Raw genomic sequence first — 18,637 nt, 5'->3', positions numbered from 1 at the left:
TGCTTATGTTTGTCGCAGCTGTTTTCACTTGTGCTTATGCTTGTGCTTGTGCTTATGCTCTAGTGAAAACCAGCCTTAACACTCCAAGTTACAATTTGACCAGTATAGAGGATGCACATGACAGCCAGCGAAGGCTGATTTGGTTTCCCCTCTAAATATTATAATTTATTTATTTATTTATTGACAAGTGTATCTGTGAAATAAAGATTTAAAAAAAACCTGGCGATTTCATTACTTCGTAAATGTCTACATGGGTTGATTTCTGGATGTCCGGACACACGCAAAATTTTGTCGCATTCTTTCTGCTGACGAAAGCACTCTAGGCACACCACATGCCAAATTAAAGAGCGATGTATACATATTTCGTCCAGAATAAATAGAGGAAACGGAGTCACACAATCTTATCCTAGATTGTGTTATACAGGGTATCTTGTGGGGGTAGGGGGTGGGGATGATTGCATGACATCAAGTAGATTACGTGACTTTTGCTTGTGGGAGAGAGGGTGGGTAGACATGTTACAGAACATGAAAACAAGAGAGTGCAGGGAAAAGTGACCCACCCGCAGGAAAACTTAAAAAATGCAGGAAAAAGTTAAACTTTTGAAATCTATAACAAAAATGTGGGGAAAGTAAAAACTATTTTGTGGGGAAAAGAGACCATGCATCGAGATGATTATTTATTAATTTATTTATTTATGTACCAGTTAATCCTCAAATAATCCTGAAAAAGGCAAGAATTTGGCTGACAACAAATTCTCGTTAGTTCTCTCAACAACTGGTACATGTAATTGGACCTGGTGCTCGTTACCAAGGGTCGTATTTCTGTTAGAATTGATTGGGAGAATTTTCGATGTATTGGCCTTTCAAAGCATTGATTCCAACATACAATTTCTCCTTACTAGTGTCAATACATTTCTTATTACTTCTTAGGAGATTTGAAAGTGTGCCTATATCTTTGAGCCCTTATGACCACATACAAATTCTCCTTAACTGCATACTGGTCTTGATACATTTCTTGTAGAATGAGTTGGGCAAATTTGAAGAAAAAACAGAAAACCAGTAAAAGAGGAGAGAGATGGAGGAACAAACAAGATCCTTATTAAAAAAACTTCACCTCATTTATTCTTCTTTTGATAATTTTCTCAGAACATGATCTCCATGTGAAGCAAGTTATTGCAAAAATGCCCAGATAATATGGCATAACATTTCTAGCTGCAAATGATACAAAAAGCAAAATTACAGCAAGTGGTTGATCTATACAGTTCATATTATAAAGCATAATACATGAAGCATTGTCAAAATCATGCATAATTTACGATTATGCACTATAGACTGAAATTCTTTGAAGATGGTTTACAAAGGTCTTGTACCACTACTCCAGCATCAATTACACTTGCACTGTTATCATGATAGTGTTTCACCTTTTGTCACCTGTAAAAACAATGAAATTACGATCAACATCTACATGTAACACCTTGCAATTAAATAATAAGTCAAATCATTCTCGCATTTTGATTTGCTCTTATAACCAACTGGAGGACAGACACGTGACATAAAACTTATCAGCGGAAGGAAACACTGTAAAACAAATTGATATAAAACAAAATAATGGATTTCCAAGTTGCCATGCATCTGTTCAGTAACTGATTATCACAGAAGATGCCAAAATGTGATAAGAACATCAGTGACAAACTTGGCTATCACCTTGTGTGCCACTTATTTTGATGTCATCTGTGATTAATTACTGAACAGATCTGTGATTAATTATTACTGAACAGATGCATAGCAACATGGAATCTATTTGTTTTAAAAATTGTGAAGCAAACAGTAGGCTCGATTTCTGTCACTCTCTTGGGTCCTATTCCTGAAGGTCTTCAGCAGAAGAGCATGGTTCATTTTTTCAAACAATGGCTGGTAATCAAGCCTAGCTAGACAGGTGATGAGAATGTAATAATTTCCATCACTGTAAACTTCTATGTTACAGAGCATTGTTCATTATTAAGAAAGCTTCATTATGGAGGCAAGCCGGGAGCCTGACTGGTGAGCAGTTTGGTGTGGTGAGGTAGGATCCTGTATGTTTTCCATTTATGTGGATAGGTTTTTTCTTAGCTCCCTGGGTACCAACATGATGAGACTGTGCAATTTAAAGATGTGCACTCCTGTTATTTGAAAATGTAGAGAACTTTTACAGCTGGGCCCTCAAAATATCTATTGTGCTCCAACAACTTCCTGTTGTGTTTTAAGATGACGTAATACATATATATTTAAGCTTTTCTACTCCTTTTCACAAATTAGCTAAATAATAAGGTCTGACATATAATTTGATTCCAAAGCTGCATATGAATAGGTAGGCCAGATGCTGTTTGATACATACTCTGGCTTCAATATATTCTACTCGCTGCTCCAGGGATGTCAGTTGTTCATTTATCTTTGCTAATCTTGATCTACATGACATGTCTGAAAAACAAAAGGTTGAGAAAAAAATTGGTTTTTAGAGGAACCAGGCTACAGGTATAACAGCTAGTTTCCTATACTGTACGAAAATAGATGTCTAGCCTGCTTGGCAGGCATTCAAGTCTAGTGTGTGTGAAAAATATGGAAAAAACTAAGCGTGGCTTTTATTAATACATACATAGTTATTTAAGAAATAGAAAACATGTTCCGTGTTTCTATCAAGTTTTAGTAGAAATCTACTAGTGTTCTATCACGAATGCCGTCTCTGATTGGCTATGCTACTAACTATCTATTCTGTGATAGATAGTGAGTAGCGTAGCAGTGTGCCCTTGTTAACAAAATGACGGCCGCTTCTTTGCATTTTCTGTGAAGAGGATTTACATGTAGATCAAGTTTTGAACGACTAGTAGATTTATACGAAAACACTTAGATTATTTGCTCTTGATTACTTGTAATTGATTTTATCTCTTATCTCTTGTATTTTTATTCATTATATTATTTCATAGTTATGCCATAGTTTTAACATCCGTATTGTACAGAATTTTTAGAGGGCCACTGGTTTGTTAGTATTTTTATACTATTTTAGTGCTACCCTCTTTAAATAAAGTCTTTACTTACTTACTTACTATTTCTATCACATGATAGAAATCTCGAGCTCATAATCTAATTGTTTAATAGCAACACGAGTGAAAGTTTGGGAGAACGAGAAATGCTGTGGGAACACGTGCCACAGGCAAGTGTTTCCACAGCTTTTTCAAGTTCTCCCAGACTTTCACAAGTGTTTCTATAACCCGATAGAAACACGGAGAACATGTTTCTTTTAGAAAACACCGCGATGAAAAAAAGGAAAACGGCCTGTTAACTTTGACCATCAAAATGTAAATTCTCTTCACTCATGTCATCATTACGTCAACGGCTCGTGCTAGTTCTGTGTTTCTATTGAGTTATAGAAACATGATTTTAAACCTATCAGCCCGCGTATTTTCTTAGGGCTGTTTTCTTAACATACATAGTTTATTTAACAAAGCAGGTTGATACTGAACATTAGGCAAGACTTAAGTCCTGATGTGAAAAAGGTCTGTCAGGGAACCAGGCTTTAATAGGGAAAAGAACTGTCTTGCACTAAACGCATGAGTGGATGATGCTTATACACCTTAGTTAGTATCAAGGTAGAGAATATAAACACTGGTGGGAAATGATAACACTCAAGTAGGCAGGACAACTAAACAAAACCTGGAATGTACTCTAGTCCTATCACAAGCATGCTACATGTAAATTCATCATCTAAAATAAATGCACATCGGATTCTTTCAGAGGAAACTATACAACGAACAAGCAGACTGTCAAAACCAGTGGTAAAACACTCGGTATAGTTGATCAAAGAGTGGAAAAGATTCTTTAATAACTTACTGAGTTGAATAGAAACACAAACATGAGGCACAATTGTTGATGTAGTTTCGCCGAATTTCGTGTGATCAGTTACATATCGACTATAATTTTAACTCACCGAAGTCATTAAGGAATTCCGCGATCTTTTTAATTCCTTCAGAGACTATTTCTATGAACTCTCTGTTCTCCCAATCCTGCTGAATTTGTTGCTGAACTTCAGTACTCATGGTGTATGTTTTCGCGAAAGAAAATATTCAAGCAGCTCGAGCCTTCTATTTTCTGTCAGCGGGCTGTATTTTTGTTTGACACACATGCGCACTTTCAATGTATATCCAGACTTCCCCCGGCAGACAAACATGGCTGCCATTTTCATGCAAATGATTGCAACTAAATATATTTTCTCTTTTTTGAACTTTTCCACGTGCGGAGTAGAAAGGTGAGTAAATATTTAATGAGGCTCTTTGAACAAACGAGTTCCTTGGAGCATTGTCTTGGGTTTCCTTTAGCGGTGAAGCAATTTTGGGACATATTTTGCGCCTGGGTTTTGCGCGCGCTTTATAATTCGAAAAATTTCTTATGAATGATAACTGAAAATTTAAACTTAAGTCTGTTAAAAGCGCCAATAATGCTTAATTTCTGCAATCCTGTCTTTTAAGAAGCTTAGATTTTTTGTAACGTGAATTTGGTTGTAAATGCACCTCATAAATGGTCATAAATCGGATGACAACTTCAGACCGCACGCATCGCGTCGTGCGTGGAAGACGTTACCTCGCGTGGTGATCTTCCTGAAAATCCTGGGAAATCTCCTGACTTTTTTCAAAGGTATGCACATTGTTGTTTTCTATAATTATGTAATGCCTTGCTAATCCCCATGCAAACATTGTAGCATTTCAACCGGCGAAAAATTACACGGTCTTAGCAGGAAGAGCGTTTTAAATTTCATTTACGGTTTTTTACCCCTTGTAAAAACTTGAGCTTGGATTTGGTTTTGTCACCCAGGAAACTTTCAAAATTTGGTCGGTATTGGTTTTGTTAACAGTAAGAATCCTGTATGGGAAACAAAAAAAGAAAAAAGGTGAAAGATGGGGTTGCGGGTTCACGTGACGGTATGAAGGGTTTTTGTGCATGTAAATTATGTGCAGCTTATGGCCGAGCTAATCTGCGATCAGGCTTTCTTTTTTCGTCACTACCTCACTACATCAGCTAGCGTCATGCACTTGCTGTCATCGTGTTCTTAGTCTCGTAAAAGAATTAAAATGAAAGTGCTGTCGAAAACGAAGACCTAAACAAGGAAGCGAAATACAGAGACCCAATAACTTGAAAACAAGGTGTTTTTTGTTTTCGTGTTCTGGGTGCTTCGTTTTCATTTTCAGGTGCTTGGCACTTCACATCTTCTTTTTAGTGCGAGGGCTGTCCACAAGGGCGGTAACCCATAACAACTGCTGTGGCTGAGCATGTTTGGACCCTTGATGCTTCGGGTGAACTTGGCAGTTGTTGATACAATTCACGTATAAAGTAGCAAGTTTGCTTTGGGTGTTGAGATCGAGGATACAACTTAAAGACAGCCCAGAGAGTGATTCGTTTACGACACTACCGGCCGTAAACTCTTTCCAATCGGAAGTCTTTAAGATATATTTAAACCTGATCTTCAAAATGATAGAGATCTAATAGTTTAGCAAAGTGACAAAAACACCAAAGGGATACTAAAATAAAGCTAAAAAGACGATCGCACGGTTAAAATTGTTGAAAACTGAGATGGACTGCGAATCGTGTTCTTGATGAAATTAACTTTAAACCGAGTTTTGAAAATGCGCTTTCCTTGACGTAACCCCACAGATCGAGTGTAAGCTAAGTGAAATAAAACTTTTAACTTATTCTTGTTTGGTTTCACCTTTTTTTTTGTTGTAACCTCTTCGTTGTTGACTATAACGTCGCACAGTATAGTCAAGTGTCGCCTTGCAGACACCTGCTATTACGAACAGAAGCTACATCCCCGGCCAAAACTACAAAGAAAGGTTTGGAAACAATTACAAAAAGAAACTGGAAATCGTGAAAGAGTATAGCAGAACAGTACGTGACACCATTGTTAGTAGAGGGGACATCGAAATATTGCCATCACACTGCGCTATTGCGGACTCTCGCTATATAGGCGGACACCGAATGACGGTCCCGAGGGTGACCGGTATAAAGGGTGCAAGGATTGAAAATCTCAGTATTGAATTGCGTCAGCGGGCAAGTGAACTGAAAACTTAGCCATGTATCAAATTGAAGTTGAATAAGGGAAATTGGTCACCCCAGCAAGTTTGTCAAATCGACAGGTAGCTAAGTTACTTAGACGGAACTTTATAGTAGCTTGGTAGGGAAACTTTTTATATTAAATTTTGCAAGTTTTTCGAGCAAACTTACATCAGTTGCAAAGGTGCGCTGAAAAGAACGAAAAATTTTGGCTTAAATGCCAAACACCAGACAATTCTTCCCCATGAATACAATTGTAATTAAATTCTCACTTCGTCTCAATACTCTGCAACACTGACCACCAGTTGACCACCACCAGCAGAAGTAGCAGCAGCATCAACAACATGTATTAGCAACAATGGTAGACTATTCCTGTTCACGAGGAATTACTGACTTAGAGCAACGAAAGTTATATAAGGAGTTGTAGTTGTCCGCTCTAGTGTTTTTCATGTAGAGGTAGAGCTGCTATAAACAATTTAAAAAACTCGTGATAAAAAAAATTTTTGGCAAGGTTTTCTTGGCTCATTTCGGAAAGAATTTCTATTCGTGTTAATCGTCCGAAGTTCGGACAAGCGGCAATTTTCAGGTGGCGAGTATAGGTAGAATATGGCCACAGGTACCGTTTTTTTGAACGCGAAACGGACCTTACAAGTTAGCGTCTTTTAGCTCAAAATTCTAATTTGTATTTTTTTTTTGCAAGAACGACATGACATTACAAGACCGACATGACATGTACAGCATTTTTTGTTTGAATTGTCTCAAGACTAAAAAGGGTTATTTGCGGAAGTGCCTCGGATCAGTGATTTTATAAATTCGTGGAAAAGTGCTGATTACTAAACTCCAAATTTCCGCTTTTTCTTCATATCTTTAAAGAAGCTCTGTTACATTTTCCGGTTGGCAGTTTGATTGCACTTCGATCTGCTCTATGGACTCCATGCTTCCGCGAGTCCACCTGTTTTATCATTGGTCAATGGAGGTAAACATCGAACATGTAAATTAGCATGCCTAAATAATCACTCAGTACTCGAGGGCCGGTTGCAGTAAGAAAACTTGAAGAGGTTCGTCTTTTTTGACCCTCCTCTTCTTGAGAAGTATTTAAATACCTCCATTGCGCCGAGTTCAAGTGAGGCCCTCCAACAGCAGCTATGGCGAAGCCAGTGCGGATGGCCGAAGTGATCAGGACATCTCTCCTGCTATGCGTGATCTTGTTGCCGTCGGTTTTAATAGCTAGACGATGCGACAGACAAGTCGATAGCCTTGTATGGAGTAACTGCCTTGAATGTTCAGTGAATGCTTTTCTTCCAAACCCTTGCCCATCGGGTTATACTCAGATTACAAGTGGCGAAGGAGTACAGCGTTGTTCGTATCTAGTACACTTTGGCTTCAACTTCGGTCTTATGAGCGTGCCTGGATGTCAGCATAATTGTAGGCGAAAAGTCACACAGAAGCAGTGTTGCGAAGGGTTTTGGGGAACGGATTGTCAAGGTATTCTAACTGTAAAAGTTTTAGTTAAGCCATGTTAACGCCATACGATTTGACTACACGCACAAATCAAATCGCAATTAGCTTTGTCTCGCCCGTGAAAGAAATGTAAACATGGGCTAATTTGGGAGGTTTGCTTGCTAGTTGTAATTCACTGGGCATTTTTGGCTTGCTGCTAGAAAGTCGATATTGGTTTGGGAATGTTATTGCCCTCACGAAAAAAAAATATTATTAATTGCTGTGAGCGGCTGTAAGTATTGAAGTTTGGCGCGAAGGGATCTCGTTACAACATTTCGCGGGATTTGAACATACAGCGATTTCATTCACGTATAATAATTTTGTGTTGGAATAAGGATTAAATTTTTTTTATATGTTAACCGTTGAAAAGCCAATACGACTCAGTGAAAACTGTTAACGAAGACGTACTAAAAGATATATTGAGTTCCGTATTTTATTTGCCACAAATTGTTCGAAAGCTTGTTACAATGTTGAATTGAAGCTTTGTATTTGCAGTTTTTTAATTGCGCGTTGCATAAGAAAAACGCCTCAAAAGATAGTCTAAAATGAATGAAGTAGCAGGTAGAGATGTCTTGTTTACTCAGACATTCAAATTGTGAATTAAAAACTACAAACACATGTTATGCGGCATGGTTGAACGTGCTGTACACGTAGTCTGTTACTTGTAGCAAAATTAAATGCGCTTTGTACGGCCAGTTGTTTCTCTGATAAAGAATTCTGCTATTTTTGTGATATTGAAATACGACGTATAAGCTTGCAAATATCCCGCACCCGAATGAAACAGTTCACGTTTCTGTCAATATCGGATTTGTATTTCGCTTCTTTTGGTTTATATCGGAAATATAATTTAGAGAATGCAAAAAAATATGAGTTGGATTTCCATTTTAAACAGCTGTAATATCTTTCCTGGTTACGCATGATCTGCAGTAATTTGATGTTTGCAGCAAATTGTAATCATTAAAACTGTGACGCAAATTGGAAATGCGAAGAACGATGATCTCAGTAGCGATATAGCTTGGATACAGGAAGTGCATCTTCTATTTTAAGAAGCTGGCAAAAATGAAGTTCCTTTATTTTGGACATAGTACACGTGGTTACATATATTTGGTAATATAACTCTATAATAATCGGTTATTATCAGTAAGACCTTTATATTCATGTCAGGTTTAATTTTCAATAACAAAAATAAAAAGCTTTAATACTTTTGACCATCATCTCATCTTTTCATTGTTAGTTTAGACACCTGCTAAATGAAGTAAACTTGACAAAACATTGCTTTATGAACGCAGTAGGTCATGATCCAATTAGCAAATCACTGTGTCACAACGACTATGCATTGTTTCACTGGATTCATTGTTTTGACAAGCAATAGGTTTCTTTTGTCTTAATAATCTCCATAAGACGCGGCCAAAAAGTAACTTTTTACATACCTTACATCTGGAAATTGAAGCAAAAACCAGCAGACAAATATAGGACTGTCAATGTTTAACACAGGTAAACAAACCCGCATGCCCAATTTGAAGTGTTTCAGACAAGGTTCATTTTTGACCAAAAATTGCTAAGCACGTCTCTTTTCTTCTGAGTCCTTCAAATGTTCTTCTTATATGTTGTCATAGCTTGTCCTGGTGTACCTGCCTGCAATGGGCGTGGTTCCTGTAGTGACAGTATCAGTGGAAATGGATTGTGCACTTGTGAGGTAAGAATGGAACAACTGTCAGTTGTTAAGTCAGATACATCAGGAAATGGAGAGGGTCAGGCTTACATGTGAGTGGTTGTTACGTTGGGTTCCTGAACAAGAGCTCCACATTAATTTTGATCTTGGTCAGGTAACTTGCTAAAGTATTCCAATTATTGGACCCTGAGCTAGGTACTTTACTCTCACAATGAATTATTATTGCTTTTATCCACCTGGAAACTCAACTATAACCAGATGCAGATCCATACTGGTTTCCACCGTTTTACAGAAATTGGTCAGATTTTTTAGAATGACTCAGAAACCCAGGGAAGGGGAGTCAGAATGCAAACCATTTCCTGGGGGAGCAGGGCCCTTGACCTCTCTAGAAGCTTGCGCCTTCACCACTTGATGTTTCAGACATCAGTCATCTAATGTCCTAGATCCATACCTAGATCACTGGCTAAAAGAAAGTATTTCCTGACAAGGCAACCTGACAATTTTAGAAGGGATTAAGGTACAGCTGACTAATTCAGTAGGGTTAGCAGATTCCCGATCATGTATACTAAAGGCATCTACAGTCAAGTTTCAATCGATGCCCTTGATTGACACTCCATTGATACCCGATTGACACTCCATCGAGGCTCCATCAACATTTCAGTCGACATCTCTGTCGATAGTCAACTAATTTTCGATCAATGCATATGAGTTGGTCAACACTTGGCTGACTATCGACCGACTGTTAATCAAGTGTTGACTGAGTATCAATTGGGATGTCGATCAAGTACCAATCAAGACGTTGATCAAGGCTACTGATCAACACTTGATAACAGATGCTTTTAGTGCACGTGATCCCAGAAACCTATATTAACAAAGTCATGCAAATCTAGGGTACTTGAGCTACATAGTGATCAATATGAGTCAGTGAAATGCTGCCAGTGATAAGGTACCAGACCCTTGTTATGCTGTAGACTAGAAAAGATTTTGAAACCTTGAATAATATAGAGCATGTATAAGTTACATTCTCTGTCAGGCCCTGTAGCTGGTGATACTGGTTTGTTATTCTTGAAGGTCAGAAAATAAATGCAATGTGTGCCCAGTATATGGTAAAATGTTGACCTCCCGAAAAATACATTATTGCACCAGTTTGCAACAAATTAATATGACCTCCACTATAGACCTCCACTCCCTGACCCCATAAGCTAATTCAGGTGGAAGCTACAAGCATGGTTATTATCATGTGTGGAATGCTTTATTTTATTAATGAAGTTTTTTTGTGTGTGTTTGTCTATACCAGAATGGCTTTCAAGGATTTGCTTGTGAACTATGCAAAGACTCAAACATGTTTGGCAGTTACTGCAATGAAAGTAAGACATTAGTGTTATCAAATTATACTGTCAGTAGAACCCACATGCTGTCTCAAGTTTTTTGTGCCTTGATTCCACTCAAATATGTTTGTCCATGAAAGAAAATAAACAGTAATTGATCCTTATCTTTCTAATATAATCATCTTTGGCTGGTCAGCCTGGTCTTTGAAGGTTTTTTACCAACGTAGGTCAGAATAACTTTCTCAGAATTTTCCTCCAAGGTAACTTTGGGTGAGTACAATGGAATTCCAGGGATATTGTCTTTCTGAAGAAACAAACAAACAACAACAACAACAACAACAACAACAACAACAACAACAACAAACATAACATGACATAACATAACTGTTTATTCACAATTCAAATTCAAATTCAAATTCAAATGAAATGAAATTAAAGGTGAAAAGGAGACAAAAGAGGTTATCCCTTTCGAGGATGTCTCCTAAAATAATAAAAAATGCAAATTTACATCTGTGAATAAAATTCACAATAAAAAGTTCAAAGATTTCCTAAAACATTAGTAAAATGGCATCTGAGCCTGTTCTTGAAAATGTTCATAGTTTCTGCCTCCACAACGTCTTTAGGTAAATTATTCTAATTGTTCACTATATTTACAAAGAAAAAATACTTAAAACTATTTAGCTTAGCAGGTAATGGTTTAAGTTTGCGGCAATGGTTGGCCCTTAAAGGTCAAAAATCATGTGCAAACTTAAAATTCTCAAATGGGTCTAGTCTGTTAAGATTGTTAATCGCCTTATAGTAAGTGAAGAAATTAACTGCTAGTCAGCGTTTCTCAACATTTATGTCAGCGTAAGCTACAGTTTTTCCAGTAATTAAGTTAGTCCATTAACTATTTTAAATGTAGATCATAATTTAGATGAAAAGTGTTGAGGCCCCTCTAACAATTGCAACCTACAGTAACACTGAAAAAAATTCCAAAACATGTGGAAAAGCTTATTGCTTTTTGCATTTGTTGGTGACTGGGATATTATTTCGTTTCAGCTTGTCTCTGTAAACATGGGGAGTGTGACAGTGGGTTGAATGGCACAGGACACTGCAAACCAAATACTTGCCTCTTGGGGTATACTGGGCCAGACTGTAACATAAGTAAGTTGTGCCTGTCTTATTAAGCCAGTGACATGTTAGGGTGGCTGTAGTACTTGTTACTAATAAACAGTCTGATTTGAAGTAGCTTTGTAGCTGAGAAATAAAATTTAATAAGTATGCTAGTTTTGTTTGCATATCATTTTTGGCCTAGTTTGCCTCCTCCTGTTTCCATGCAGGTTAATTACTTGAATGGGAAATACTTTGGCAATATATATATATGTTTCTCCTTCCCACAAGTACATTGTTCTTGCTAGAACAATGTACATTATAAATAATATATTTATTAAAATAATCTATTACAATAAGTAAAGAGGTCTTCACACAATAATCACGATATATTTTTCTTAATTTTTTAGGGTTGCCTAGCTGTGATAAGAATCTTACATGCGGAGTAAATGCTGATTGCTTTAAAGTCAACAACACTGATACTTGTATTTGTGACCCAGGATTCAGGAATACCAGCAATACATGCACTGGTAAGTGTCCTGTGGAGTGGAATATGCTTACAAGTACAAAATTACCATAGGTGAGGAAAAAGGCAGGAAAAATTCAGGGCAATTTTTTTTTAATTTCAAGAAATTAGGTTGAAGTTGATCTGATCTGTGAAGTTCTAAATTTTTTGTGGAACTGAGGCAAATTTTACAGTTGAACCTCTCCACAACCGCTACCTTGGAGACAGAGGAAGGTTACCATTGTAGAGAGGTGGTCATTATGGGGAGGTAGGGGTTTAATACAACATCTGATTTTTTAGGGGTCGCAACATTTTTATTAAAAAAAAAAATTCTTATTGTAGCATTTAAATAAGTAACACTATCAAGATATAAAACAGAAAAAAAGACCAATGGCGCATGGAACTGATCAAGTTTTGTGACCTTTTCCAATAAAAGGGGTTTTGTATACACCGCTTGCCATTCATTGATTACTGTAACTGGCCATTGCCAAGAGGTTATTTTGGCAGATGTGACGCGCGTTAGTGGCTCTTGCTGTTTTTTAGGAGGTGGTAATAGTAGAGAGGTTAAATGAGAGTAAATGTATGGACCATCTGCTGGGATATAAAAAAGTGACTGTTGTAAGAGAGGAGGCCATTGTAGTGGAGGTTTGACTATATAGTTCTCTGTAAACTTAAGGATTTTGGAGTGTTATTGATAACAACCCCAACTGTTCACAAAGGAAATTAACAAATTAATATTGTTAGTCAAATTGTTAGTTGGCTATCTTTCACTAATGTTCATCAGTCTTTTTATGACCAGTGGAGATTGTTTTCCTTCCATAGAAAGTCAAGGAATTTTCGTTTCTTCATAGGCAGAACCATATTATGAATTGTTTCTTGAAATTATAACACACTTTGATTTTTGAACTAAAACTGGATTTTCTCCTTTCAAGCAATCAATCCCTGTAATGATGGTACCCATGGCTGTCACGGTAATGCAGACTGCTTCTACCTGGGACCTGGGAAGAATAATTGCACATGTGCAGCAGGTTATAGAGGAGATGGAGTTGTGTGCTCGGGTAAGATTTATTATTTTCTTATAACTGTTGGTAAGAGGTATGTTGGAGGTGATGAATTATTGTTTTCCTCCCCCACTATTTGGGAGCTTCCAAGGAAGCATCATAAGCTCTTCTTCCCAGTTCCACTCTTTGGTGAAAGAGGAAGATTGTGTTAGTGGTTAGACACCTTGCAAAAAATACTTATAAATAAATATCCCACCTATCCATCTACACTGTAGAGACACTGATAATGAACATTTGTCAAATCAATGTCTTGAATAACAGGCCATTTTTATTTTCTTTTGTTCATCTTGGGAATCATTTCAAATACAAATGACATTTAACTGTCTTTAATGATATTTCAATTCCCTGCATATTCCCCTTCCTTCATAATTATTGGAAGCAATTCCCAGTAACAATCCTGATAGTTTGGAAATGACAATACTAGGAGAAAAAGGATTACCTGTTGTGTGAAAAACTGTGTCACATTGTGTTAACAGACTTACTGTGAGAGTTGACAAAATGGAATTTGGAAAAAAGGCAACCTACTGTTTTGAGTCAAATTTTAAAAGTGTCTCCATGTGGAAGAACTTACCTATAGATAATGTACTTTTTGATATCTCAATTTGCTATAATTATTATTTACGCTTTTTTTTTCTAGCAATTGACCCTTGTCAGAGGGATAATGGTGGCTGTCCATCTAACTCAACTGTTTGTAATTATCTACAACCTGGAAAGGTATAGACACCATCTTTCTTATTTTTGTTGCTTCTGTACACTCTTTGATCAAAAAAACTGTTTTTAAAAGTTACATGTACAAACATACAACTTATGATAGGTTAATACACCCTTTCCATAAATTTTTTATGGCTGCCAATTGAAAATTCTATTAACCTCACTAACCTTGTTTTAGAGTAAAAATTCTTTTGAACTATCGACTCAAAAACAAGGTTAGTCAGGCTTAAAGGGCATGTAAACCCAAAAAATGCTATTTTGGGGACCACATAGTCGTTTAGTACATACATGACATCTGCCAAATCTGTAGATCTTTTGTTCACTTTAGCCCGTTTTTACGTTGAAAAATCGCTTCAAAGCTCTAAACATCCGCCATCTTGAATTGCGCAATCTAGCAAATGACGTCACGGGTGGACCTTAAGTTACGGGAAGTCAAAGGTCTTTCTTGAACACGTTGTGAAATAAGCACATGTTTGTTTAGTTTTGCAGTAATTCGAACAAAACAGGCCATACTATGCATAAGTTTCCAAAAGATGCTAATTTGAGGTGGCAGTGGGTAAAATTTGTTCAAGGCGCAAATCGAGCCTAGCGAAAAGGGCCGATTTCGTAGAGCCGACGGAGCATTCGGTTATTTGCAACATTCATTTTTCTCCGGATTGTTATGAAAAAAGTTTCATGGTAGAAATGGGGCTGAGAAAGCAAAGTCCTTTACTTTCTGGTGCTGTACCGACGATACAGTCTCCAGCAGCAACAAATTCTTGCGACAGACGAAAGCGGCCTATCCAAAATGAAGGCAGCAAACAACCGGAAATGGCTGACAGTGCTGATAAAAGGCCTAGAAGAAGTAGAGCTCTTCAAAAGCTTGACGTTAATAGGGTAAACCACTTTGTCTGCTATTCTTCGCAACACAGATAATCTCTGCTTCTTTTGAGAAACCCTGCAAAGAAACAGCAGTAGAACAGTATGTGTCACGCTTACACATCATTGAGTAACTAGAAAGGTAATTACGGCAAACCACGTTTGTGCCTTTGTATATATTAAGCCCATTGCTGCCATTGCTGTAACATATTTTCAATAATTATGATGTAAATTAGCAATCACCTCCTTATCCCTCACTGGGTTGGTGGCTTCAACCCAGTATACGTGGTGCCAAAATCGGCTGGAAAGGTGCTTCGGATCTTGTCTACAGCACAAGATGGCAGCGCAACTCGGACATGTTTACCAAGATAACCCCAGCACCAACGAACAAGCTGCCGATAGGCAATGTATCGAAATCTCCTACACGAAAAATACAGAGAAATAACTATCTACACTAGTGTTGTACTAAAATAAAACCAGTTACGGCAGAGGTAAATCTGACAATTGAACCGCGATAGTTAAAATAAAAGTAAACTTACTCGTTTCCTGTGTGATTATCTGTGCCGTGCTGCTGCCTGAATGCATAATAAGCAGTTTCAAGCACCCAAACATCAAGACAGGTCAACTGAAATCCTGGATGCTAGGTAATACATTTCATTTGTATTTCTGGCCTCTGATTTTCTACTTTTTGCCAGACTTGTCCGATTTCAGCGCAGCAAACACTTTCGTGAGCAGTCGGCATTGGCTGACATACTTGACACTCGCACCATTTAATGCACCCAAGAAAGGTCGGGAAAAAAGACAACAACAAAATATGGTGAGCTTCTATTAGCGTGCTAATCTGACTATGTGCCGGCTTCAATAGATGTTCATCTGCTAAAAATGTAATTTAATTGCAAAATGATTAAACACCAGTCTGTGTTTCCAAGACGGTCTGAGTTGTTGTCATCTGGTTCTGGGCTGGCTTCTTGTTGATCGTTTTGTCGGACCCTTCGTGGGTCAGATTGATACAGACGAGGCCCAGATTGTTCCACAGCTACAACTGAATTTTCTACATCACTATCATACAAATTCACCAAATTTGAATTGCCGGAAGTGAACTTTCACCGGAAGTGGATTTTTTCTCGTAAAAGCTGTTTTTCTCCTTAACGAAACCCAAACGAGCAAAATAAATGCCAAATTCGTTTTCTACGTTGCTGTTTGCGTCGAATAAGAAAAACTTGTATTTTTGGGTTTACATGCCCTTTAACTTAATACTTACAAAAGAATTTATTATTGGCAGACATTTATGGAAAGGGTCAATTGGCCAGAGTACATGATGATGTACTTACAACATACTAGCAATTAACCTGCAATTATACAGTTAATATTTACAACTCATTTGCAATACATCGCATGTGTATACAATGTCCTAATTATTTCTTTTATCATTGATGATCATTCCCTTAATTTCATTGTTAATGATTAATAACTCTACAGTGCCATGTGTAGCTTCTATGATTGGTTCTTTCTCAGTTTTGAATTTTAGTATTTACTGCACAAGATAACATCCAATCTGATACTCAACGGGGATCGCTAACATGTTAAATATGGAATGCTTCATGAGGTCTCACTGTAGCTGATTTAGTATTAATAAAAATGTGTTTTTTTAATTTTATTTTGCAGAGTAACTGTAGCTGTCTTTCTGGATTTGAAAATTATACCAGTGATGCTGGGTGTGCACTGATTGATCTCTGTAAAAACAGTGGTGGATGTGACATGAATGCAAACTGTACAATGGAAGGACCAGGCGTAAAGAGGTTGGTAACTGTAATAAGATTTCTGTTTTGAGCATTTTGTGTGAAAAAAAATAGGTGGCATACCAAATTTATACATGTACATGTATATTGAAGTTACATTCTTGAACTTGTTTTGCATGTTTTCTTCATTTTTTTATTTTTATTTTTGCACTTAACGATATGAATGTACACTATTGTTGAAAATAAGCACAGTAAAGTAAGTAAAGGAAAGTGGAAAGGGCAAAGCCACCTAGTCTTATTAGTGGGATATTAATAAATAAAGCAGTGTGTAATGTTTCCAACTTTAGGTGTAACTGTAAGGATGGCTACAGGGGAAATGGAACCACTTGTTATGGGAGCATTCTTCAGGTGATCGTTTAAATTAAGCCTTGAGCAAGAAACGTAACTGTTCAATGTCAGTTTTTCAATTAACTAAGGGTGCAGGTTTTTTAAATATAAATTTGGTCAGAAGTCAGTCCTCTAGTTTTGCCAAACCACACCATAAATTATCACATACTGTATGGCCAGATTTTATTTTTACTGGTTTCTTAAGGCTACCTAGGGACAGAATTGTATTCATCTTTAAATGATTCAAAATGTATTGGTTTGACTGCATGTACCTGCACACCAAATTTTTTTTAAAAAGTTCTGTTTGAGCATTTCTCAATAAGACAAGTTACAATGAATTTTTCTGGAGTATACTTATCATGATAATTATTAATAGAAGGAGGTATTAGAATGGAGATGGCGCTGTTCGTTTATATTTGTATTTTGTATTTTTTGTGTTCTGATTGTGGTGGCAGAGGGTAAAAGAACTGAACTTACAAGGTCCTGATGGACTGAAAGGACAACTCACCACTGCCATTGATTTGTTGACTGGCTCATTTATGCATCAAGCTCTTGCTGGAGCAGGCCCTTTCACTCTTTTCTTGATGGTGGACAGTGCCTTTTCAAATCTGACTCAAGAAGAGGTAAGAAAGAGGTTAAACCAGTTAATTACAGCTTCTGCAGGATTAAATTTATCAAATCTGCATTGGAGGGCTAGCTACATGCTAACTTTCCTTCTCACTAGAATTCAAGTATGCTAATCATTCATCCTCATCTAAAAAATTAAAAGTGTTTCAAAATCCTTATGCAGTCACCAATAGGTTTTCTGTTCCAAAGAACAGTTCTGCTTTATTTTTACACTCTTACAATCACTGTCAGTATAACATTTTGATCATTGCCCTGTTATCTTCTTGCTAGGACAGTGCAGTAGTACACAATCTTGCCTTTTAATTGATCAAACTGTAAGGGAAAAGAATAGTATAAGGAAATAATTCACTTTTCACTATGTAAATCCCTTTCTCTTCCTTCATGGTTTGATTATTTTGCAAGGTGAGGTCATAGTTAATGGTCCAGTAACTACGGTGAGACTGTTATTTGCAGTGAACAACATTCGTTGCAAGTGGAGGTTAGGTGCCCAGGGAAAACAAACCCAAAACTCGCCCTGTAACCCTGCCCCATGATGTAAGACCACCCACATGGCAGGCACTGCTTGCAACTCAGCCATGAGCCCCCACAACGGCAGAGAACACAGGCACAAGTCACACTGAAATGGGAATCTCAGCAGAAAAGTAAAATAATAATTAGTAAATACTAATAAAAAAAAAATAAGTTAATCCAATAAAAAATCCCCAAGGAATGGTTGGGAGGGGGGAAAGGCGAAGAATGCACAAACACCCACTTGGTACAATGCAACGTACAAGGTAAACTGTAATACGAGCACAATGCAATGCAAGCGTCAGCTGACTGTTGCTAAGACTGCATGGAATCCAGGAACCGAAACTGCTGACTATTCAGTGGTGGAAGGGACCCAGAAGGGCCACTAACAAGGGCCACAGGAATACATACCGAGACATGCCTGGAAGCCCCAAGTGCTGAAAGATGCTTTAAACGCTAACCACTGATGGCAAGAAAACTGTATAAAACACTTACAAATGCCTACAAATGCCAACAAACTGTCGTGACCAACAAACACCAACAAACGCCAACAAATGTTTCTTGCTCCTCAT

At 37.4% G+C, this 18,637-nt stretch overlaps 2 protein-coding genes and 1 pseudogene across 5 annotated transcripts in view; 1 reads left to right on the top strand and 2 right to left on the bottom strand.

The window, feature by feature from the left end:
- Positions 1 to 1,096: 1,096 nt before the first annotated feature.
- LOC149101429 (protein BRICK1-like) lies at positions 1,097 to 4,121 on the bottom strand. The gene is made up of 3 exons (XM_089276144.1): positions 3,962 to 4,121; positions 2,375 to 2,457; positions 1,097 to 1,431 (listed from the first exon to the last, which is right to left on the bottom strand). The coding sequence occupies exons 1-3, from the start codon at positions 4,068 to 4,070 to the stop codon at positions 1,405 to 1,407; spliced, it is 219 nt and encodes a 72-aa protein (XP_089132270.1). The 5' UTR covers positions 4,071 to 4,121; the 3' UTR covers positions 1,097 to 1,404.
- A 55-nt stretch (positions 4,122 to 4,176) lies between these two features.
- The window catches only part of LOC110049723 (stabilin-2-like), a 59,632-nt gene continuing 45,171 nt past the window's right edge, over positions 4,177 to 18,637 (top strand). For 2 of the 3 annotated variants that reach the window (XM_089276138.1, XM_089276139.1), the window contains exons 1-10: positions 6,934 to 7,563; positions 9,195 to 9,274; positions 10,548 to 10,617; positions 11,620 to 11,724; positions 12,081 to 12,200; positions 13,108 to 13,233; positions 13,874 to 13,950; positions 16,471 to 16,604; positions 16,892 to 16,952; positions 17,387 to 17,554. In XM_089276138.1, the coding sequence (XP_089132264.1) occupies positions 7,224 to 7,563; positions 9,195 to 9,274; positions 10,548 to 10,617; positions 11,620 to 11,724; positions 12,081 to 12,200; positions 13,108 to 13,233; positions 13,874 to 13,950; positions 16,471 to 16,604; positions 16,892 to 16,952; positions 17,387 to 17,554 (1,281 nt within the window). In that variant the 5' untranslated portion in view covers positions 6,934 to 7,223. Of the gene's footprint in view, positions 4,280 to 6,933; positions 7,564 to 9,194; positions 9,275 to 10,547; positions 10,618 to 11,619; positions 11,725 to 12,080; positions 12,201 to 13,107; positions 13,234 to 13,873; positions 13,951 to 16,470; positions 16,605 to 16,891; positions 16,953 to 17,386; positions 17,555 to 18,637 lie in introns of those variants that run through there. The other variant, XM_089276140.1, reaches the window with a different exon arrangement.
- LOC149101428 (uncharacterized) lies at positions 13,975 to 16,408 on the bottom strand (annotated as a pseudogene). Its single transcript, XR_016203164.1, has 4 exons — positions 16,341 to 16,408; positions 15,720 to 15,864; positions 15,345 to 15,574; positions 13,975 to 15,225 (listed from the first exon to the last, which is right to left on the bottom strand). The product of XR_016203164.1 is annotated as an uncharacterized LOC149101428 (transcript).

This window comes from Orbicella faveolata, unplaced genomic scaffold, assembly GCF_042242905.1.
Source record: "Orbicella faveolata isolate gen_17 unplaced genomic scaffold, um_ofav_v1 contig_4, whole genome shotgun sequence".
NCBI lineage: Eukaryota > Metazoa > Cnidaria > Anthozoa > Scleractinia > Merulinidae > Orbicella > Orbicella faveolata.
Note: the sequence above shows the minus strand (reverse complement) of the source record. Positions and strands in the feature narration are given on the sequence as shown.

Bases quoted from the DNA above. Each gene is read 5' to 3' on its own strand.
- LOC149101429 (XM_089276144.1), bottom strand. From the start codon at position 4,070: ATGAGTACTGAAGTTCAGCAACAAATTCAGCAGGATTGGGAGAACAGA. The intron at 2,458-3,961 runs GTGAGTTAAAAT...TTTGTTTTTCAG, and splicing joins GGAATTCCTTAATGACTTCG to ACATGTCATGTAGATCAAGA. The intron at 1,432-2,374 runs GTATGTATCAAA...TTGTTTTTACAG, and splicing joins TAGAATATATTGAAGCCAGA to GTGACAAAAGGTGAAACACT.